At 37.4% G+C, this 24742-nt stretch overlaps 1 protein-coding gene across 1 annotated transcript in view; it reads left to right on the top strand.

Annotated features, from left to right (window-relative positions):
• Arhgef26 (Rho guanine nucleotide exchange factor 26) overlaps positions 1–24742 on the top strand; it is a 119920-nt gene that overhangs the window by 11252 nt on the left and 83926 nt on the right. The window contains exons 4-5 of the mRNA XM_010636892.1: positions 18086–18142; positions 20704–20864. Of these exons, the coding sequence (XP_010635194.1) occupies positions 18086–18142; positions 20704–20864 (218 nt within the window). The remainder of the gene's footprint in view (positions 1–18085; positions 18143–20703; positions 20865–24742) is intronic.

The raw sequence follows: 24742 nt of genomic DNA, 5'->3' as shown, positions 1-24742 counted from the left end.
ATGTTCTCCCAGTTGGGGTACAACCAGGGCTCCTTGGTTCTCATAGGACGAGGACAACTTTTTCTTTGTTCACTTGATTGTCAGAGTACGTAGATCTACTCTGATTGGAAATACAGGATTTCTTCACTCCGGGGACAATAACTGAGCTGTGCTTCAGGCCTCCAAGAACACAAATACGTTTGAAATAATTTAAGTAATAATGATTCCCAATTTGGGCTTGCTTATATGTGGAAGGGACTTGAGGCTTTGAAGTTGAGTCATTCCTGACCGCCAAAGATGATAATCTGGAACCGTGCCCAGAGACAAGAAACCTGCTGCACACAGGTGAATTGCCCAGTGACTCACCTGAATTGGCAGCGTGAGGACTAAGCCAACAATTCTTAGATCTCTGGGAAAAGTTTGTGGGTTTGAAGAAAAACATTGATTGTGTTAGTGAGGGAAAGAACACTAGGTACTTGTAACAGTTAGTGCCAGGTGTGTAGCTGGCTAAGTCTGGGATGAAAAGTGAGCTTCAAGTTTGTTCAAAAGATCCATCCTCTAGCAGGATCCCAGAAGTACTTATTGTCTCTTCTAGATAGATTTTTTTATAGAGTTGTTTTTCTTTGTATTGCTTTTTGTTTTTCATCTTAGCACGCCACCACCACTCACATAACACGTACAGCTACTGCTCTCATACTAAGAGGTTATATTGCAAAACTAGTGTTTGCTTTGCTAACTTCGGTGACAGCACCACAACCACTCTTGCTAGCCGTGCTTTGACCCTGTTTATTTGCCACAGGGTGTGTTTGTGGAATTTCTGTCACTTTGAAATACCAGGTACCTTTGAAAAGAGAGTTCAGGCTCCAGTGGTAGAAGCTGAAGCACGCTGGCATATTTTCCACACCTAATATAGTCATCTTTCACTGTTCCCCTCTTTGGCACTTGCCAACATGTGGCTTCATCATTGTTCTTAAATCATTTTGAATTTCTTCAGTGTACTTACAGAGTTTAAGCTCTTCGGTCAGTTTTTCTGTTTCATCAGAGTACTGGATTTCTTCAGCTCTTCGTTGTGTGGCTACTGGTGTAATGTGAGATCTAGAATCAAGACCTCAGCCTCTTCTGTTCTGGGCTCGGCACTTAAGGCATATATAGTTTGCCTTTGGAAGACTTCCTGGAACTTGCAGGAGGAGAAAGGAAGATTTGAAAAATAGGAATTTGTCATATAAGCTGGCGACTTCCAAGCTGTTACCCTGAAATCAAATTAAATTACATGCTTATTCTCAAATACGTATATGCCCTTTGGGGAGATGGATAGGATACACTTGCAAAAAAAATAGCAGTCTATAAAAATATGGCGTACTTAGGTAGAGGAAGAGAAGGCTCTATCATTCTTTTGAGGAGTTCTGAGTAACTGTGAGGAAAGCTTTAAAATACTGAATTTCAGATTACGGATTTCATCTTGTCAGATTTTTGTATTTGCCCTCTTGAACTTAAGGTGTTCTGTTGTTGGGGTGTCCTTCATTAGTTTAATTTTGGGAATGTTTCTCAGGGTCAGATTAACACAACCATTGGTCTCCATGATTTGAGGGTACCAATCACTATCAAAATTACTATAGAATTTTAAAATATGGAATTAGTCCTTAATTTATTACTTGAATTTTGTAGATTTATCTGGAAGACTTATGGAGCCTACTGATTTTTCTAGAAGACTGGTCTGTACTCTCTTGTCCTGGTTACTGTCCTCAATGCTGAGACACAATACCTGACACCCACAACTTAAAGGAGGAAGGGTTTATTTTGGCTCATGTTTCAGAAGTTTCAGTCCTTTTATGGTCAGCAGAGAGTGGAAGATTCTGGTGCCGAGGAAAGGAAAGCCACTCAGGGCGTGGCAGCGAGGAAGCAGAAAGAGTCAGGGGAGGGGCTGGGAAGGGGGAGAAATGCTTCCAGGTCATGTCCACGGTGACCAGAGGCCACCTTTAACAGGAGCAGCAGGTCAGCTGCACTACCCTCAAAATCCAGTGACCTTTTAAAAGCCTTGTCCCTGAGCACATGAGGCACTGGGAGATATCTAGATATAAACCATAACATCTTTCTTAAGAGTATCAGGACATTATTTTCTGTATTTATATTATTTGAATAGTTAAGAAGTGTAAAATTAGGGACATTTACACAGCAAAATATTACTGCAAGTAAAAGAAATTGGTAGAGCTGGGCATGGTGGCACACGCCTGTAATCCCAGCACTTGGGAGGCTGAGGCAGGAGGATCGCTGTGAGTTTGAGACCAGCCTGGGCTACATAGTGACTTCCAGGGCAGTCTCAACTACATAGTGAGACCCTGAGAAAGGAAGGAAGGAAGGAAGGAAGGAAGGAAGGAAGGAAGGAAGGAAGGAAGGAAGGAAAAAAAAAAAAAAGGAAAGAAAGAAATTGGTAGATTAATTCCCCCTTTGATGTAGGAAATAAACTCTGGCAGTAAACTTCAGTAACACAAAAATGGAGCAATTTCCAGTTTAGAGGGCAAGAAATTGCTACTAGTAGTGGTATGCAAAAGTACGTGGTTGTGGTCTACCCAGCAGGGCAACAAGGAGTTCTTTTTGTCCATGTGGGTTCAAAGTCTCAATATGAGCAGTTGGTCCTTGTCTTGCAAGAAACCCATCTTCTTTGGATAATCATAATTTTGATTAGTTTTCACACCATTAAATTATTGATTTTTTTGCTATTTGCAGAGGACTTATTTTGTTCCTGGGATTGTACTGAATGTTTTCAAATATACTATATGTATATTTGTCTATATGTAGAGTATATGTAGTCTATATATGTGATAATAGCCTGTTGGCAGCTTTATGGGGGGCGGCTTAGACTTTGATGTTGAATGTTGCTACTGTCCTCCCGTCTTTGTTAGGGTCTCAGGGTTACCTGGGAACAGAGCCTCTGACGTTGCTCATATAGTGGACACATATGTCTCGGTCTCTGGAAGGGCAGAACTGTGTTTCCCTTTGGTTCTCTGCCTGTTATGGCTCTTCTCCTCTTGCATTGGTTGGCTTATTTTCCCTTTTAAAAAGCATGCCTTTTCTTACCTGGAGAGCTCCTGATACTCAGAGTTCCTGCGATCACAAGGAATTTAGACCTGATGTTACCTTGCTTGGCCCTATCTCACCCTCCTGTTCACTGTCAGCTTCTTTATGGAACTATCCAGCTTAGTGTCTGGAGAGAGAGGATGTGTTTGGCTCACCTACTTCACCTCCATTATTAACAGGGGAACTCAAACATATGTTGTCACTGGACCAGTGGCTGCCCAGCTCTATCCCAGTCAGCTTTGCCCTCCGTGATGTATTATGAAATGTGGCTAGCCATTTTGGGCAACTCTTTTGCAGAAGCTGTAAGAACAGCTTTATTTGTAGAAATCTGTGGAAGTGTGTTAAGTGACATGACTCATGTGTGTGAATTTACACATCATAGAATGGTCATTGCAGCCATGGTCTGCAAACTGTGGCTTATGACAAGAAATTATAATTGTGTAAATGAAGTCAAAATTGTAGCCCAGTGCTTGTGTTTGGGTATGGGGTGTGTGTGTGTGTGTGTGTGTGTGTGTGTGTGTGTGTATCTCAAACATAACTTTGACAAAGCAGAAGCTATCCTTGGTACTTGGAAAACATTGTGGTATTTTGTTTTTAGCCTTTCCATTTTGTTATATTTTAATAGATACTAATGAGAGGTTCGTGGACTTTCTTTTGCCATTCCCTAAAATGCTGTAACTTGGATTTTGAAAAACACTGAATCTAACTCCCGAAACATTTGTGTTCTGGCACTGTGGTGGACAGGGCAAATAAAACAAGCCTTCACTACAGAAACTTAGAATACAGTTTGAAAGATAAATAGAAATGAAATGCCTAACTGATGCTTTTGAAAGGATGTAGGAGACAATGCCAAAAGGAATGACACAGAAATCTTAGAGAGCAGTGAATTCGCCATCAGGAAAGTTCTGTCTGAGGGATATGAAAAATCAGATGGGTTAGAAAGGCCGGAAATGAGAAATAAAATCAGTGTAAGTGGTGTCAATAAAGTTGGATACATAAGTAAACAAAAAAAGAAGGGAAATTCTGTGCTTATTTCTCAGGTCTATGTACAGAAAAATAATTCCTGTCCAGTGAAACTGTTACGTACTTTGTACATTTAATGTAAAACATTTACTTTATCACCTACTTTTCTGAAACAGGCTTTGGTCAGCTTAGATTTTTATTATAAGTTTAAGAAAGTAATTGCAGTGTCATTATTGTTCCACATAACTCTCTTGAATTTTGTTATTCCTATCCACCTGCCATTTTACAAAAATAACAAACAAAAAAGAAATAGCAGCTAAGGTGTTGGCAACACCCTTACGAAGAGGCGTTCTCTTCCTGGGAGAGAGGAGAGGTCCCGTGGAGCGTTTCTGCCGGCCTTTGTCCGTGCCTCCTGCAGTCTTACCTACTCTGTGTGCGGTGGGATTGTCCCTGTCACTCTCGCTCTGGCCCTGGCTTCCTCCTTTATCTCTCATATTTGTAGATCTGTCTGTCATCACTCATTTTCAACACTGCCTCATAAGCCTTTGCTTGGTTTGGATTTGACTCAAAAATCTTTCTTTCTTATTGCTTCCCTTTACCTTTGTGCCTTCTTTTCTTCTCTATACTTGGTGATTTTCTCTTATTTCCCTAGCTCTTCTTTTGGGCAAAACCAAATAAATACAGGTATTTTGACAGCTTAAATAATTCCCTTGTCTGCCCTATTTTATTTTTTGATAGAGAACTTTAAAGATATTTTAGTTTTTCTTATTGAAAATGATCATTTAGTTTCGAAGTCAAGACACGTTTATTGTAGGAAAATCAGAAAACCAATAGGTAAGGCAAAAATTAAAGTTGAAATCCTTCCCTCTAATCACTGTTGAGAATTTGTTTTATAAATTTTCAGATCTTTTTGAAAGAATTTATACATAGAGGTTGTAATAGAGTAATAGTTTCATGACCAGTTTTTTAAATGTTGTAATTATCTCTTCGTGTCATCAAACCTGAAATTTTAGTCTTTTTTCTGAACAGTGTTACATCTTTCAAAGTCATTGAACTTCCTTCCATACCTTTTTAAGGTTCACATACTTTCTCATCAATTAAATAGATGGTTCATTCTTTTCATTAATTCCCCATTTTTAGTCATTGTTTTGTTTCAAATTAGTTTGTTTAAAATTCAAAATTTAATTACAGAAGCGATACAAATAGAGCCCTCTCATTAACAAATTATATGTAATAATTAAGACTGACAGCTGCTGTGTCGTGTCAGCCTCTTAACTGTTAACTACTTTTGGCCTGGTCTGCTCCCCAGTATTTTCTTAAACAGTCCACTTTGGAAATAGTTTGTCTTTCATTAATTACCTGTATAAGATTGCCCTCTCATTGCTTCCCAGCCTTTTGGCTAAGATCAAGTGCTGACCCTCTTACCCTAAAGTTATTCTCTTTCTACTTCTGTGTCATTAGCTTTTCGTGTGTTTGTTAACCTCATTTCCCATTCTGTTGATGGTAGATACGTAAGAACTGAATCTCACACTCATTTGGGGATAGAGAATGAATAAATATGGGCTCAAGCTCAGTGGTCCCACAGGGCATGCAGGTCAGAGACAGCGACAAGTAAAAGAGGAATTTGTGTATGGGAGAAATGTCAGGACTAAGGAATAAGCTAAGTGACCAGCATTGTAGCCCTGCTGACCATTTAGCTTTCACTGCAGCAGCAGCTGGGAAACCAGTGAGACTTTGGGATGTGCACGAGGAGGAATTTGATTTAAGGCAAGTGTAGCTGTAGATCACAAATCAGAAATTGATAAAGAAGTTTTAGAGGTTATTTTATGGTGGTAGTTAAGAGTTCAGGCTTGGGAGGGTACGCAGGCAGAGAATGTCAGGCTTTTCTGTGTCTCCTTTTCTTCCTTGTAAACTATGATAGTAATATTTTCTTAGCAGCGCTGCATGGAGACAACAGTCCTCGGTGCCCCGTAGTAAGCATTTTATGTGTGACGGTAGTTTGAGAGATATATTAAGAACCAGCAAGAACTCTGAATCAGGAATTGGCTGGTTGGTGAAGGCTGCCTGAAAATGAAGAAATACATGCTTATCTCTAAATCATAAAAAGCACCACGGTTTATTCTTACAGACTTGATTACCTATCTGTTTGTTATTTGTGCTCTCAGCTTCAGCTCTGTATTGGAATAATTTTAGTTCATTCAGGAACCTTGACTCCTGTGTATATGAGATGTGGCGCAGATTAGAAGCCCCAAGCCCTAGTGTGATTTATCTGATTTACTGTCATTTTAATAGACCCACTGCTGCTACCTTCATGAAGCCAACTACTTGTTATTTCTTGAGATTCAAAAACTTTACTGCGCATTATAGAATTAAATTAAATTACAGAAGAGCAAAGGGATCAGTGTTTTAACAAATGAGTTAAAAGTCACTGATACATTACTTGACACTTTTTTAAGTTTAGTGTAAGATTTACCACCATTCCCCAAACAGTGATGCTACCCCCATCTTAATCTCCTTTGTCTGGTCTTTAACTGCACAGTTCTCTGCCCCTTTGAAACTGATGTTCTTTGGTGCCTTATAGCTTAAGGAAAGCCACGCCTGGCGCAGGAACTTTCCCTATGGATGAATTGGAGCTGGAGAGAGCCTGTGGGGTCTGGTTACAGAGACACTGTTTCTGCACTGTGGCGTATATTTCATTTCCAGAACATCAAACAGACATTCAAACTTTCAAAACTTTCAGAATTTCAGAACTTTTCCCTATTTGCAAAACTTCTAGGTGATTTACGATTCAGGAAAGGCTCTGGTTGTGTTAAGTTGATAGAAAGGCCCTGAAAGTAAATAATTGGGTACTGTGATATAATTTTATCTTGCAGTCCCCTCCTACTTGAGATTTTGAGAAAAGAAGCCTATGCATGAAGAATCACCACTAGACTTGAATAAGCAGTTTATTTTCACCAAGTGAGTAAGCTCTGGCAAGTTGAAGGTGCTTTGGTATCCAGCATAACTTTGTGCTTTACGAAGCTAGTGACCTTGGATTATATATATCCTAAGTAATTTTTAACTTCAAATTTTCCAGTCTTTTTGATTGATCAGTCTTTCAGAGCCTTTCCATTTTTCTGTTTTCTTTGGTGGGTGGGAAAAAGAGAACGAATACACACTCATCTTACCAAGAAATAACAACTAATCATGGAGGACCTGAGCACATAGTCTTGTCTGCTCCAGAGAAAATGGTGACCATATCAGCCATGACTAATGCTCTTAATCTCTGCAGAGGTGGGACTGTTTCTCTCTGTACAGAGAGGTTTGGTGTAAATGGCAGTGTTAGGACTCTTGTAGAGTTTAGAGGACTTGACTTGCAACCGATTCCTGTCCAGGATCAATGGATATTGAACAAAGTGTAGATTTCCTGACAGTTCTCTGTAAAGTTAAGACACTTAGTGTCACTGTAGTGAATAGAGTAATGGAATCACTAACTAAAGTCTGTTCCTTCTTTCCTGAGATATTCATCTTAGAACCTCAGAATTATGAGGCACCTTCGTTAGGGCAGCTGTAACAAAATACTATAGATTGGAATGGCTTATAAACAACAGCAGTTCATTCCTCACAGTTCTGAAGGCTAAGAAGTCCACAATCAAGGCAGAATTGGTATTTAGTATGGTACAGCTTTTTGCCTTAAGGACATTTTCCTTCCTGCTGTGTATTCACATGGTGGAAGAGGTCAGGGGAAGGAGACTCTTGGCAACTTATTTTTATAAAGGTTCTAACTCCATTCACAAGGATGCCACCTTTTATGATCTAGTCACCTCCCAAAAGATTCTACCTCCTTATGCCATTAGGATTAGGGATTAGGGGATTAGGAACTTTACGTAAGAATACATTTTAATATGCATTCTTTACTGTAAGAATTTAAGGGTAGGGGTATACAAATGAACAGACCCCAACACAAAGTATTAAGGTGGAAATTGTCATGAATTCTAGATGAACAACTAATAATTAATTTTGGGTTTATTCTTTAGGATATTTCCTATTTTATACATTGTGTAAATTATAGGAACAGAGTTTTAGAATGGATTAAAATACTGAATATATAATTTATAATTATGAATTTAGAAGTAGTATATTAGTAAGTTCTCTGCATTCACTATCTTAACAAGCCACAGGTGCATCTTCTTATTTTTAAACAGGTCAGAACTGCAGCCTTGTACATACTGATTTTTTTAAAATTGAACTAGTTTTTGCTCACTTAAAATGTTAAAGATACTAATATATGTTCAATTTTATGTAGAATCTGCTCTGGTCAGATATGAAGTTTTGTAAATTGGTTAGACTATACAAAATGAGGAACCCCAAGTTGAATCCACTTTTTAGTACTTCATTAAACTGCTTTTACAATTCTATTTGTTGATGGCTCTCTTTTTCTTTTTTCTTTTTTTTTTTTTTCTTTTTTTGTAGTACCAGGGATTGAACCCATGGCCTTTGCACTGAACTGCATTCCCACAACCTGCCTGTCTTAGTTACTTTCTTGTTGAATGGGCAAAATAACCAACACCCACACGTTAAAGGAGGAAGGATTTACTTTCGCTCACAGGTCCTACAAGTTTCAGTCCATAGTTGGGTGGCTCCAAGGCAGGACAGCATTTCTGAGGAAGATGGCAGAGGAGAAACAATACATTGTGCTGCAGGTAGGAGGTGGTGAAAAGCAAGCCTTCCTTTCCCTTTTTATTCTGTTTAGGCTACAAGCCTATTGGTTGGTGCCACCCACATCCAGGTTGAGGTTTCCTGTTATTCATACCCAAAACTATGCTTAACCAGTCAGTGAACTAATATAGTTATCACACATCCTTAATCATATTCACACCTACTAGATCCTACCGCCTCTCTAACGCTCTCCTATGAATGCATGAGGCTTTGGGGAGACATCCAAATATAAGCTGTACAACCACTTCTTCATTTTTCTTAGAGAATCTTGCTAAGTCATCAAACTGTCCAGGCAGGGATTGAACTTGTGATTGTCCTGCCTCAGCCTCCCAGAGTGCGGGGTTGCAGGTCTGTCACTATGGTTTCTGCCTGGAAGGGAAACAATGAAGGAGCCTGTGCAATTTTAGTATCTTCCACTTTAAATAGCAGAATAGGACTCACTGGTTTTAATAGGTGGTATATTATTTTTTTTTCTTTTCCACAAGTGGAGCCTTTTAGGATATGTGATAAATTTGACAATCCCTTAGATTCTCTTACCAAAAATGTGCAAACTACAGAGAACATGTGGATTTAAAACTGTATAGGTATAAACATATTTTATAAACTTGCAAAAAAATCCCTGGCCCTTCCAGTTATTTTGACTTAAATTTACAGATAAGATTTTGTATTAGAAAATTTCCAGAAGTATTTCTTGTTATAAAGGTGTTTTTTATTAAAAACTGTGTACACATCCTTTCTCCTTCCTTTTCTGCTCCCCCTTTCCCTTCCTCCCCTTTCCCTTCTTTTCTGTATTATACTCGTGCATTCTCACTTGCTACTGGTTTTTTTGCCTTCTGTTTCTCTTTTTTGAGACCCCTTTGCAGGTCACTTGGGTTTTCTCCTTGGTCCTTCCTCTGCCCATGACATTCTACTTTGAGACACCTGCCCTCAGGTATTTAGAGTCCAATGTGGAAGGGGTCCTTAGGTAGACAGAAGGACTCTTATTCTGGAGGAAGAACCTGGCACCTGTCCTGTCCAGAGTGTGCAAGGACTGAAGCAAGGGAACAGGCAGGGAATGGGCAGGCTCTGTCAGCCAGCCACAAGGGACGACGGCTTTGTCAAAACTCTCCAGAGCAAACCTTTAGGCTTGGAGAGTGTGCTCTCATTCAGTTTCCTGAATCATAATTCAAGAACACTTCCTGGAGTCTTTTTTTTCCCTGTCACGGTGGGTTTGTGTGAACTATACAAGACTTTTTGATTAAAGGAATATTTCACTATTTGTCATATGAATATTAATGAAAGGTGATGATTCTGAGCATTACTTCACTTTTTTCAAAACTACCTTCTCCTCTCCTCAAAGCACAAGAACTTTAACTATGATTTCCCTTTTTGATAGGATGAAATATTTTTTTTCCCCAGTACCAGGATTGAACTCAGGACCTCGCACTTGCAAGGCAGGCACAGTGCCACTGACCTAAATCCCCAGCCAAGAATGAAGTATTCTTAATCCCTCAGTAAACAAGCTGTGGTCTGTATCTTCTGAACTCTATTTGGATAGAGATGCCACTGCATGGAAATTCTCCCTGATGACCTCACCTGCAGAGATCTTGGGCATGATGCCTGCATATCCATCTGCCCGGACTTTGTGTTAGGCAGGAAATCCTGTGAAATTCCTGCTCAAGGTTAAGCAGAGGGAGCTCTAAAGGGTTTCGTTCTTCTGGCTGGTCGCCTCCCTTATGAAAATGTGTATAGAAATTCTTTACCCATGAATACTTGTTAACACATTGACTGAAGGTCAGGATGATGGGTAAAGCTAAGAACATTCTACAGTATATATATAGGTAAACCAAAACAGCCCTCAGAAACTTTGGTACAAACCTAGCAATAGAAGGTATCATAGTGATCATATCCCAATTCCAGAAATGAGATGCCTCTTATTGAGAGCAGGGGGTCCCAAACCCATATGTTATGATTAGAAGTGTGAGCCTTGGAGTTGAACAGGAATAGATGTAGATCCTGGCCTTGCTGCTATTAGCTATATGCTTTTGGATCGTGAGTCCCAGTTGTCTCTGTCTGTAAATGGTATATACTCTCCAGAGTTTTTTGATAACACATGGGAAAAAAAGGTATATGGTACTTAACACATTTCCTTCCATAAGATAAATGTTTCATAAATTATTGTAATTTTACTACTGATTTAGCACTCTTTCTTACTGCTTTCTAACTTCTTTGCAAAAAAAAAAAATACATAAAATAATATGTAATTGTCTTCGGTTTCCACAACAGCACAGTGTAGAGAGAATTTTACACCAGTGGTCTTCACACAAGGGTGGTGTGTATCACATCTCCAGGAATTTGCAAAGATAGTCAGGGATAGTTTTAAGGATTCCATTTTCCAGATCGTCATCTTCTAAGTATTTTTTTTATGAAACTGTGACTGTGTCTGTAATTAAAGCCTTAAGGCTGATTGTATTTCCCACTTTCCTTATCACAGATGCCCTTTACCATTTTATTATAGGAAGACATTTCCTACCCATCTCAGATCTTTCTGTGGTGTCCTGTCTCAAGGAATAAAACTTCTGGGACCCTCAATAAGGCAGTCCCCATATGAAATAATTGGTTTCAGTGATTTTTTTTATTTATTAGTACATGTTTACAGTATATAATGATTACATTTATTGTGGGCAATTGTTACATGTACATAACCTATCTCAATTTTTTTCCCGATCTTCTTCACCCCATTAAATTTTTTTCTTTTCTTTTGCCAACATTAGATTTATTTATTTTAGAAATTTTTATCAAGTTATCATAAGCACAGATTAACTGATTAACAGGCCAAAAACCATAAAAAATTGTGCTAAATCAAGATACACTTAGGTACATTGTCAATACGATAACTTTTCTTGCTCTTTTTTCCTATTTTATTTTATTTTACACTTTATTTATATATTGAGTTTCTCATATAAAAGAACCCATGTGATATTTAAGCTTGTATGTCTGATTTTCTTCACTTAATATTATGGTTGTAAGGTGCACCAGTTTTCACATAAATGACTCAAGTTTATCCTTTATGTCGGAGGAGCACCCCATTATTGTGTATAACTACCACATTGTTCTTTATTCATTTATCTGTTGATGAACATATAGGCTCCTTCTGTGACTTAGCTATTATGAGTTGTGCTGCTATGAAGATGAGTGTGCATGCATCACTGTAATATGATGTCTTAACCTCTTTAGGGAAGATCCCTAGAAGGGGAATTGCTGGGACAATGGAATTTCTAGTTTCAGTTTTGTGAGGAATGTCTGTGATATCCATGGTAGTTTTACCAGTTTACACTCCCATCAACAATGGAAAAGGGTTCCTTTTGCCCCTGCAGCCTTTCCAGCATTTATTATTGTTTGATTTTTTGAAGATAACCATTCTTTCTGGAGTGAGATGAAATCTCAGTGTTGTTTTAATTTGCGTTTCTTGAATGGCCAAAGATGTTGAACATTTTTTAATGTAATTATTGGCCATCTATACTTCTTCATCTGAGAAATGTTTATTTCAGATGCCCAGTTTTAATTAAATCTTTAAATTTTTTTTGGGTTAGCTATATTTTCTAGAGAGTGGTCCTTTATCTGAGGAGTAGCTGGAATTTTTTGTCCCATTCTTTAGGTTGTCTCTTCACTCTGTTAGTTGTTTCCTTTGCTGTACAGAAGCTTTTTAACTTCATGTGATCCTGTTTCTTCATTCTTGGTATTATTTCTTATGCAACCAGATTCTGTTCAGAAAGTCTTTGCCTATACCTATGTCTTCAAGAGTTTTACCTTTTTTACCTTCCAGCAAATTAAATGTTTCCATTTTAACATTAGATCTTTGATCCATTTTTATTTTCGTTTAGTGCATGGTGAGAAATATGGGTCTAGGTTCAATCTTTGGCATGTGGATAGCCAGTTTTCTCAGCACCATTTGTTAAAGAGATTATCTTCCCTGCAGCAAAAATATTTGGCCCCTTTGTCAAAGATAAGGAGCTGAGTGTGCCTGGGGTTGTTTCTGTATACTCTATTCTGTTCCTCTGATCCATAAGTCTGTTATTTCTGCCAATACCATGATGTTTTTGTCACTGTAGTTTCATACTACATATAACTTGAAGTTCATGCTTGTGATGCCCCCTGCCCTGCCCTTGTTACACAGTATTGCTTTTGCTATTCTAGGACTCTTCTTATTCCATATGAATTTTAGGATGACTCCTCTTCTGTGAGGAATGATATTGGTATTTTGATTGGATTTTATTTTTCTGTATAACAATTTTGCAAGTATAGCCATTTTGACTATTACCATTTATGCTTATCCAGGAAGGAACAGGGGATATATTTCCATTTGCTGATGTTCTCTTTGACTTCCTTTTTCAAAGTGGTGTAGTTTTTATTGTAGAGGTCTTTCACTTCTTTGATCAGGTTAATTTCTAAGTATTTTATTTCTTTTGGTCCTACTGTGAAAGGTATTGTTTATCTAATTTCTCTCTCACTGAGTTTATTATTAGTATATAAGAATGATACTGATATTTGAATGTTGACTTTGTATCCTACTACACTACAGAGTTTGATTATTAATCTAGGAGTCTTGGTGGAATTTTGAAGGTTTTCTAGATAGAAGATCATGTCATCTGCAAGTAATGATAATTTAACTTCTTCCTTTCCTATTTATATCTTTGTATTTCTTTCTCTTGTCTAACTGATCTGGCTAATGTTACAAGAACTATATTGGACAGGAGTGGTGATAGCAGACATTCTTGTCTTATTGTTGATTTTAGAGAGAAAGCTTTCAGCTTCTCTCCATTTTATAAAGCATTGGTCTTTGGTTTTTCATAGATGGCTTTTATCAGCTTGAGATAAAGACTTTCTATACGTATTTTCTTCAGGGGTGTTTTTTTTTATCATGAATAGATGTTGAATTTTGTCAAATGCTTTTTCTGTGTCTATTGAGAACCATGTGATTTTGTTCTTGCTTTTGTTTGTGAGATGTATTATTGCATGTATTGATTTGCATATGTTGAAGCATCTCTGCATTCTTGGAATGAATCTACCTGATCATGATGTATGATCTTTTGGATGATTATTTGCATTCTGTTTGCCAATATCTTACTGACAATTTTTAAATCTGTGTTCATTAGAAAAGTTGGCCTGTAGTTCTGTTTATTGGTTGGCTCCTTTTCTGGTTTTGGAATCAGGGTAATGTTTGCTTCCAGAAGTATTACTCCCCTTTTCATTTTATTAAAGAGTTTGAAGGATATTGGCGTTAGATCTTCTCTAATGTTCTTTTTGGCTGTCAGTTCATCGGGACCTGGAGTTTCCTTAATTGGTAGTTTTTTATCACTTCTTCAGCTTCACTGATTTATATTGGATTATTCAGGATTTTTATATATTCTTAGTTTAGCTTTAGTAGTTTTATGTGTCTAGGAATTAATCTGTTGTATCTTCCTAATTTTACATTTAATTAGAATACAGGTTCTCAATGTAGTTATCAATGATATTTCTGGATTTGGGCAGAATCCACTGTGATTTTGCCTTTCTTTTTTTTTTTTCATTTCTAATTGCAGAGATTTGGAGCTCTTCTGTCCTTATTTCAGTAAGATTTGCTAAAGGGTTACCTATTTTATTTATTCTTTCAAAGAACCAACTTCAATTCCTTTATTCTTTGTATTTTTTAAATCTCAATTTCATTAGTTTCTGTTCTGATCTTTATCATTTCCTTCCTCATACTAGCTTTGGATTTGTATTCTTGTTTGTTTGTTTTTTGGACCTTGAGGTGCATCATTAGGTCATTTATTTGAGCTCACCTGTTTTTCTCATGTGTGAATTCATTGCTATAAATTTCCCTGTTAGGACTGCTGTCACCGTGTCCTGTAGATTCCTGTGTATCGTACTGGCATTATCATTTGTTGTAAGAACTAATTTCCTGTTTAATTTCATCGGTGACCCACTGATTATTCAAGAAATTATTGTTTTTTAAATGTTTTATTAAGTTCGTTGGTACATTTTAGGTATACATTCTGATCGTGTTCATCATTGGGAATTTGTACCTGTGCATGATGTATACTGGTTCTTTTCTCCCTGTGCTCCTTCCTCCCCTCCCCCACCCCTTCCTATTTACAAATGACTTTATTTCTGTTTTTTTCTTCTTTTCCCGTCATGTTTTTCTTTCTTTTTTTTTTTTTTTCAGCTTTAATTTAGTTTATTGGTACATTTTAGGGATGCAGTACAGTTACATTCATTGTTGGGATCTTGTACATTTACATGACAGGTCTTGGTTCTCATTTTTCCCCTTCTCCCTGCCCTCCCTTCACCCTCTTCTCCCCTTCCCATCTACAAACACTTTATTTCCATTTTTTTCGTGTTCTCACATTTTTTCTTTTCCCTTATTCCCTTCCCCCTTCCCTTCCTACTTCCCCTACACCTTTAGCCCTTTTCTTCCTATTTCACAATGTCAATTATCTCATTAGGATCTTGTGTATTACTATAGTTTATTCACACCAGAGAAACTATTCAATATTTACACATGTGTGACTTATTTCACTTAGGAGTATATCCTCAATATGTATCCATTTTCCTATGAATGACTGTAATTTCTCATTCTCTGTGGCTGAGTAGTATTCCATTTTATAGAAACCCACATCTTCATTATCCAGTTGTCGTTTTTTTTCTTTCATTTCTTTCCTTTCCCCTACCTACCCCCTGCCTACTTTCCCTTCCCCTTTGGACCTTTTCTTTTTATTTCACATTATCTTTGTACATTTTGGACCTCATTCACAATTTCATTTTCTCACACCAGAGAAATTATTTGCTATAAAATTTTATATTATTAATGCATGTGTCTATTGCACACACACACACACAGAAGAAACAAAAAAGAAATTTTTCTGTTAATATTGAACATGTGATTTTCTTCTGGGATCTACAATTTTTTGGCGGTGTCCAAGTCAAGACATGACTCTTCTCATGTCAGTAGATAAACAAGACAGTCAAACCCTACATCTGTGCAGGTTGGAGGCACCAGCAGACAGTAGCATTAGGGCAAGTGTACCAACGCTGTGACTTTCAAATCCAGATCAACTCAGGCTGAGCCTGATTTCTGGCCTTGGGGATTGGGCCTATGTCCTTTAACCGAGAACCCTCAGAGGGTCTCTTTGCCATACGCTCCTTGACTGTGGCTGTCTCCTCTGGGCATCCCTCACTTAGTTACTGTGGGAATGTAACACTGGGAACCCTGGAGTGCAGCTATCCTGTAGCTTCTCTGAGTCCCTTTTTCATACAATCATCCCTTCCTCAGAATGACATCCTACTGGGCACTCTTTCCAAGGCTATGGTGGGTGTTTGACTGGAGTCACTTGCCAGAAGTTGCCTGTCAGAGGACTCTTGTGGGAGCAGAATCCCACATTTTTCTTGCAGATCACAGCACCCAAGTGGTCCATTCTACCACCATGTTTTTCCCTGAAGCCCTCTGAAGTCCCCAGATTTCACTTTGTCTTTGTAGATTTGGTCTCCCTTTCCCAGGAGCCAGGAGCTGGGGAGAAAGTACAGATTGTCCTTTTCCTTCTCTGTGTTGTCTTTTTAATTGCTCTGTAGGTTTTAATTCTTTTATTTGATCCTTCCTGGTTCATTGGAATCTACTTCACTCTTTTTTTTTTTTTTCTCTTCCCCAAATTATGATTTTCTAGTGTTTTGGATTCCAAATCTCAAAGAGGCTAAGTTGTTGTTGCTTACCACTCTGCCATTTTCTGGTTGGGGAATCCTTATCCCTGCCCAGTTCTTTAACTCTCCGCAGATCTCCATCTGTTAATAACCTCACTGCCTGCAGCTCTGCCCTCAAGCTGTTTAATTTCTGTAGCTGAGAAGCATTCTTAGCTAGACTTTGCTTTTAATATTAGTGCGTTAAACTGGTCAGTGTGTTTTTATCATATTATTAATGATACTTGTGGTGATTAGACAATCCAAGAGAATCTCTTCTACTCAGATCAGTGGTCACAGGACATTTTAGAAAGCATGTTAAAATGACTAATAAGAGACCATAACTCATTAAATTATAGTATGTCAGGAAATGTTGAGGAGAAATTGACACAGGGATGTAATTTCAATGAGAGAAGAATATCAAATCTCCAACTGTGAAGGGAAACGTGTTTATTTTTAAATGGATTATCATGGATATCAAATCATAATAATTTTTATATAATACTGAATACTTTCTGTGTCTAGATTTTAAATTATCAGAAAATTGCATCTTTTCATTCTATAGTAAAAATTCTAGTTGTCAGCTTAAAAATGGGTCTAGGGAAACATGTTTGAAAAAATTTTTAGGAAGAATGATAGCAAAAAGTTCATTTTATTGTTACTTATTATATTTTATTTCTGTTGATTTTCAACACGAGGGAAGGGCACTCTGCTTTCTTGCTGTTATTTCTATTAAGGGAAGGATTTATTGGTTGGTATTATATATATTAGCCTTTTGTTAATTTAATGTCTGACTGAAAACCACAACTGTCTTATATGTCACCCTCAGTGCCAGGTATATTATAAGGGGCAGCAGCCCCTGCCTTCTTGGAGTTCATGGGTTCAACTTTGCTCTTGGGTTTATAAATTGGATTATAGCTTGGCAGTGAGATGGGTCCTTCAGCAAATGGCACTACTGCATTATTCCAAAAACACTATTGGTGTTGATAACTTTTGTAGATACTGTTGCTTCTCAAAAGAACACTAGGCTGGGGATGTACTGCACTCTATAATCCCAGCATTCAGGAAGCTGAGGCAAAAGGATTGCCATGAGTTCAAGGCCAGTCTGGGCTACATAGAGAGTTTAAGGCCATCCTGAACTGCATAGTGAGACTCTGTCCAAAAAAACAAACCAAAAGAACATTAGATTACCATCTTTATTTGTCGAGTTTCAGTATGCTAAAAGACTGCTGATGTTTGGCAAGGAGATGAAGGAAGAGTTTGTTTTTTGGTTTGAGTGGATTTTTCTAAGGAGTCTTGGTATTTCATTCCATTGATGTCTTTGTAGAAAATAGTGTTAAAATGACTTTTAGGTGTGATCCTGGACAATGAACTTAGAGCCACCAGCTCATTTTCTTTAATATTAGATATCTCAATTTATAATTTGAGAAATCATCTTGACATGTATTTTAGAAATAGCTAGACTTAAAACCAGAACAAAAACTCTGAACTTGATAGAATTATGTTTAGACACTTTACTTTTCTTTAATGTTTAACTGTGTTAACTCATAACTGTAACTAAATATTATTTGAGGGTTTTGATAACCAAATGTTAATATGTGCTGAATTCAGCATTTTGGATAATATCTTCATTTTGGAAGAGCAGAGTTATGTCTCACATAAAAAACTCTGTTTTTTCCAGGTGAAAAGAAATGGGTTGTCTCAAACAGTGAGCCAGGAAGAGAGGAAGAGACAAGAGGTACGTTTCTTACCTACGGCGTGTTTGAGCTCCAAGTGTGATGTGGGGGGCTCTGTGCTTTGGGGCCCTCACCTGCGAGATGCATTTGATCAGTGTTATCTTTTGGGAATTTTTTTTTCTTTTTACAAAATTAGCAGATGGTCATTGTTAAATAAAGGCACATACACATTAGCCTTTAAGAAAACAAACATTTATCTCAACATTTGCATTTAAACCAAAAAGAATGCAGTTTAAGTATTTAAAGTGGAAGAAGTATTCTGAAAAATGAACACATATCCTGCAATTAAAAAATGATATTGTTAGAAAAACTGGTGAAATCTGAATCAAGTGTATACATTAGTCTGTAGACGGATGTACCTCAGTTATGTAATGTACTCTGCTTAAGGGCAACTGTGTAACAAATACATGGAACTCTGAAGTCTCTTTGCAAGTTTTCTATAACCTAAAAGTGTACCAGAATGCAAGGTTTATATAAATGACCAATACACACATGAACACATGTATGTGTTAAACGTAAATAATATGACTACGTGTATTTTTTATATCTTGCTTTTATACTCAACATTGTTTTTGAGATTCATGTTCATATTTCATGTTTATATTCATGTTAATGCATATTAATCTAGATAAATCATTTCAACCACTACATACTATTCCATTCTATGACTATCATCTTTTAAATTTTATATCTTTTTTTTCTGATGATGGGCAGTGGGTAGCACTTTTTTCTGTATTGCTAACATTGTATCATAAACAATGTTTTTCTCTCTATATATGGGTGTCCTCAAGAATTTCGCCAAGTCCTAAATCCATTAGACCCTATCTATTCTTTTAAGTCTTCTATATCTTGTCTATTTCTATTATATTCTGATAATTATGCAGATTTGTGATGTAACAAATTAATGATAACCTCAAATTTCACTTAATGGTTCCTTTCTAGTCCTATAGCTGTTTTTAGCAAGTCTAACCTGATTTGCTTTTAGGTAGTTCATGGCTCTATTGCAGGAAATTTTAGCAATTACTACATTAAACTTGTTACCTCTTATTCATCTTCTCATGTGATCTGTTCTATGTAGTTCATTATTTTCTGTCTAAATCCTTGTATTTGAATTTGATTTAAACTGTTGAAAACATTTGAAGTCATTCCAAGGCAATATATCTTATCAATATAAATCCATTATTTTTCTCCAGGAAGAAGAATTTTCCTTAGTTTGACTTATACTTTGGGCAGATCATTGTATTGATTGAATTGACTTATGTAAGATACACATTAAATGAGGCTCTTAAAGGTCTTACTCTTTATTTCAGGCAATAGTTACTTAATTTCCTGGAGCACAGCTGAAGCTTCATCAGCACACCTAAGACAGACCTAGGTCTCTAACACCTTACAGATGCTAAAAAGGAAAACTGAGATTATTGCTTCTAACCTGATTTACAAAACATGGCCCACCTCTTAGCAACTAACTGGGCCACCACCTGCCTGTGTCTGCTCTGTTCCCAGGCAGTTCCTGTCCCCTGTGTGCTTTGTGTCAGGGGCTTTAAGTGCAAGAACCCCTGCAGTCAGAGTGCTGAGTGCATGATTACCAGGGAGCTCACCAGGACAGATGTTTTACCACCCCTCCCTGAGGAGGAATTCTCTCTGCATCACCATTCTTAGATCTGAATTTGATTTTGTTAGGGAGCTGGCTGAAATCTTTACACAGGGCATTGGTGTCTGTCCACATATATGCATTGTCATTGTCAGCCTTCACACTTAACAGGAAAAGCTCGGTGTGCCTGACACCAAGAGTCTGTGTGAGGGTCCTTTTCTCCTTGAGACTCTGGCAAGAGTAGAGAGGTGGCTTGTTAAATGGACAGACTTATTTTCAACTGTATGAGATTACATAAAAGAATTCCTGTGGCTCATAAGAGCCATTTGGGGGTAGGTACCTTCATGCCAGAATATTTGTTACTGACTACACATTAGTTGGATTGAAAGACAGAGAAAAAGAACACACAAAAGGGGAGCGAAGGAACCCATTTCTGAGAAGTTTTCTCTGGATTCCAAGAGATGACCATAAATTCTTACTGTCCCACGCTTTGACAGCAGGGCTGGAGGAGATGACCCTGAAGGTTAATGAACGTCACACTGAGATTTTTGTGACATGCCCGGCTTTCCTTCCATAGAGTCTCCCCTATGGCAAAGGCATGACCTCCGGATGCAGTATCATCCAGATTCTTGCCTTCTCAGTATTTACAATACAGAAAGTAACACTCTCCAGTGTTTCGGGGTGCATGTCTCTTATAGAAAGACAGTAGTTTAATAATGCATGTTTCTTAATTCTTACCTTTTTTTGAACTTCTCAAGATTCATCATTTTTTTTCCTTTTTTTTTTGTACCGGTATCAAACTTGGGTCATTTAAGTTGCTTACAAGGCAGGCGACAAAACCAGTGAGCCAAATCCTGGCCCTTTTCTTTCTTTTTTTTTTTTTTTTTAAGATACATCATTCTTATAGCAGAATAATGAGAGCTCTGTCAGTTCCATTCAAATAATGAATAATTTCTTTCTTCTTCTTACCAGGCAATCTTTGAAGTCATATCGTCTGAACATTCATATTTACTAAGCTTGGAGATCTTGATTCGAATGTTTAAAAATTCTAAGGAACTAAGTGATACAATGACTAAAACTGAGAGACACCATCTTTTCTCCAATATTACAGATGTCTGTGAGGCGAGCAAAAAGTAAGTGCACTACAGTTTGCCTTTGCTTGTGCCAAGGTGTCGCTTATTAACAAACACCTATGTTATTTCAAAAGGAAGGAGTGTGGAGGTATAAAACCTCTCATCCATTTAGCTGGCTTTTGTATGCACTCCGTCAAGTAATTGAAAATTGTTTTAAGTTGTCAGTGAACAGAAAGTTATTAAATATGTAATTAATTGTCCTGGCCAGTGACTGATGACTGCGTAAGGTCTCTTCATTCTTTCTCTTTCCCACACATCCATTCACTCCTTTCCTCTGGGTTATATCTGCAGTCTTGTTTGATAATAGTCTGTGACTTTTGTCCATTTTAGTATGAAAAGAGCAGGTGTTAGGCTTAGAGCTTTCATAGGGAACATCTGGATAGAATGTAATAATTTTTACAATATTTAATATTTTCCTTTACTTTTTTGTCAGGAAAAGTAGATAAACTTGCATAATAAATTTTCTTGCACCCCAAATTTGTACTTAAAAGTAACATTTTTGCTGGTGTGGTGGCACAGGCCTGTAATCCCAGCACTCAGGAAGCTGAAGCAGGAGGATCACTGTGAGTTCGAGACCAGCCTGGGCTACATAGTGAGTTCCAGGTCAGTCTCAACTACATAGTGATATCCTGTCTCCAAAAAAAAAAAAAAGTTTCCGTTATCTTTGCTTTTTGCTTAAATATTTCCAAGTGTATAGTTACAATATCTTACTCATAAATACTTCCATGAAATAAAAATGTTTTCTTCTATAATCACAGTGTTGTAAAGATCCATCATTCTTTCATTCATGGTTTTATTCTTTGATTATTTTACGCAAATAGGTTAATATGTTTTAGAATTCCAGACATACCAAGGGTTCTCTATTTAAAATGTCCTTCCTGTATTAATCTGTGGCCACCTGAGAGGCAACTAAAACAAACATTTTCTTTCTTGCATATTTTTTAGAAATAGTCTATGATTATAAAGAAAAAATATTTTTTCTTGTTTTTAAATGGTAGCATACTATTGTTCTTCTCCTTACTTTTTTTCATCTCAGTCTTCGAGATCATTACATGTCTGTACATGAAGAATTCCTCATTCAGTTTTACCCTTGTCGTTGCGGATTATTTACTGAAGGGACCAGGTAATTTGTTCTGTAGCATTTCCCTCGAGATAAGAAAGTGTACCAGCTCGATAGCAGATCCATCAACTCATTGAGAATTGCGAAATGAAGTTACTCTCATTGATCACTTTTTATTCATTTATTACCTGACATATTTCTATAAAGGGAAATAGACATCCCAGTGTGTAAAGTTCAAGTTATTTTATTTATTAATGCCAAATATTTCTGTTTTTAATCTTAATAACCTTTGGTTATCCTCCTGCTATATGGTATTTCAAGACGTGAAGGGATCATGTTGTATAGTTCATGTTCCAGGCCTGGAACCAGCCGTTTCCATGAGTCCTGGAGTCTTTTGAGGTGAAGTGGCAATGTTAGGACCTCTGAGTGAGTGCTAAAGAGGCTCACTGCTGAGTGGTTTTACGAGTTCAATATATAGACAGAAAAAAATCTAAATTCAAATCTGTAAAGCACGATACATTTAAAGAAGTCTGTAGGAATTCTAAATTCACCAAATTATATGCATTAAATATAGGTGATTTTTATGTATCAGATATAGCTCCATACAATTTAAGCATTTTTTGAAAAAAAAGGAAATCTAACTTCTATCCCTGTCTTTTCTACCCTGCTCCCTCCTTGTATAGTTAATAGTAGGTGATTTTTATGTATCAGATATAGCTCCATACAATTTAAGCATTTTTTGAAAAAAAGGAAATCTAACTTCTATCCCTGTCTTTTCTACCCTGCTCCCTCCTTGTATAGTTAATCCGAAAAATAAGTTATTGTCTATTATTATTTTTGAGTATTTATGTATTTTATTCTGGTTAAGTATGGTGGCACATGCCTGTAACCCCAGCATTTGGGAGGCTGAGGCAGGAGGATTATAGGTTTGAGCCTGGCCTGGGCAATTTAGCAATAATTTAGGAGACCCTGTCTCAACGATGAAAATAACAAAGGACTGGAGATGCAACTCAGTATGAAGGCTCTGGGTTTCAGTGCCCAACACCGGAAAGGAAAAGAAGGAGAGAGGAAAAGAAGAAGGGAGGAGGGAGAGAGAGTGGGAGGGAGGGAGGAAGGAAGGAAGGAAATGGGAAATTCTACTTCCAGCTGTATGATTCCCCACTGAGTGGCTGTGTCATCATTGATCTATTGACCTCCTGTTTGTGGGCATTATGCTCATGTTTTGTTGTGTTTTAGCCACAGTATCTTCGGGATATAGAGTCTTAGAAGTAAACTTGCTAGATCAGAGAGTAAAAGTGTATTCATTGCTATGAGAGTTTGCATTACCACCAAGAGTGGATGAATGCCTGCTTCCCCCAGCCCTTCCAAGAGGATATGTCAACAAACCTTTAGGTTCTAGTCAGTCAATAGGCAAGAAGGATTATCTGAGTATAGTTTTAGTTAGCATTTTCATAAGCTTTTCCATGGAAATAAGAGCCATGTGGAACATAGTACCTGTCTGTGGTCAGTAGATATTAAATTAATGGTGTTCTTATTTCCCTATAATGTTGACATGAATTAAAATTTGAGGTAAATACTAATATTACATGAACAAAAGCGAGTGAAGGAAGACATTTTGTTACACTTGCTGCAAACCAAGAATATTTGCTTTGATAAGATCAGCAGTGCTGATGTGAAAGTTCACTTTAGCCAGTCACAGGAAATGGTCTACTTAACAAGAAGTGGAGAAAGGGGGTAGTGTTTCTTGTGCTGAAAAAGATGGAGGCTGTTAGTTAGAAGCATTTGATGTGAAAAGTTGACAGAATCATAGAGCAAGTAAAAGTGATGAACACAACTAAAATCGTCGTGTACCAAAATATTAAAACCCAAGGTTCTCCTTTAAGATTGAAGGAAACTCATATTCATTTATTCAGTCGATATTTTACTTATTTTGTGTAGAACATTCACCTTGTATACCATGCTCCATTCTTCACAGTGAACATTGGGTCTTGAAGCTGTAAGGTCAATGCCAAAGGCATTGATAGATGCTCATGCATCACTCAAGACAGAGATAAGTTCTGAGAAATTTGTTGTTGTGAGGGAGATTTCATTGCCTAGGAATGCCTTGCAGACATGCTCAGCCTTTTGGCCTGTTGGCCCTCACTGAGGAAAGAGGAATTGTCTTGATCCACATACACACATATGATTAATGTATATGAACAACAAAACTCCTTTTATTTTTATACTATTAGTTGTTACAACATTAAAAATAAAAGGGCAAGCAGCCTAGAGGCTGCAGGTCAGACACACTAAAGTATACTTTTACAAACCTAGGTGATACACCCTACGATATACCTAGGTTAAAGTATACATATAAATGATATAGCCTATGGCTCCTAGGACCGCGATGAATAAAACAACATGAAATTAAGTCAAGCACATAAGAAAATAATGCAACCGAGACAGTGAGCATGATGGCTATGAGGCTGCTAGGGTAACACAGTATACTCGTTTTACGGTAAGTATTTTTATAAGGAGGCATAGACTTAAATAACAATAAAAGTATAGTATAGTAAATACATAAGCTGGTATCGTATATAGTTCTTTATCATTATCGACTACTGTTGACAGCTATTGATAGTTCCTTATGTGATGCTGTTTTTTGAGACAGAGACTCATTACGTAGCTCAGATTGGCCTTGAGCTGGCCGTGATAGTCCTGCCTCAGCCTCTCAAGTTCTGGGATTACAGTTATGTCCCATCATGCCCAGCTCCACTGTATGTGATATTTGATGTCTTACATTTCAACTAAAACTCTTCCGCTTCTACTTAGTAATCCT

Source organism: Fukomys damarensis, unplaced genomic scaffold, assembly GCF_012274545.1.
Source record: "Fukomys damarensis isolate Sample0158 unplaced genomic scaffold, DMR_v1.0_HiC HiC_scaffold_37, whole genome shotgun sequence".
Classification (NCBI taxonomy): Eukaryota; Metazoa; Chordata; class Mammalia; order Rodentia; family Bathyergidae; genus Fukomys; species Fukomys damarensis.
The sequence above is the reverse complement of the archived record's forward strand: the minus strand, read 5'-3'. Positions and strand labels throughout refer to the sequence as shown.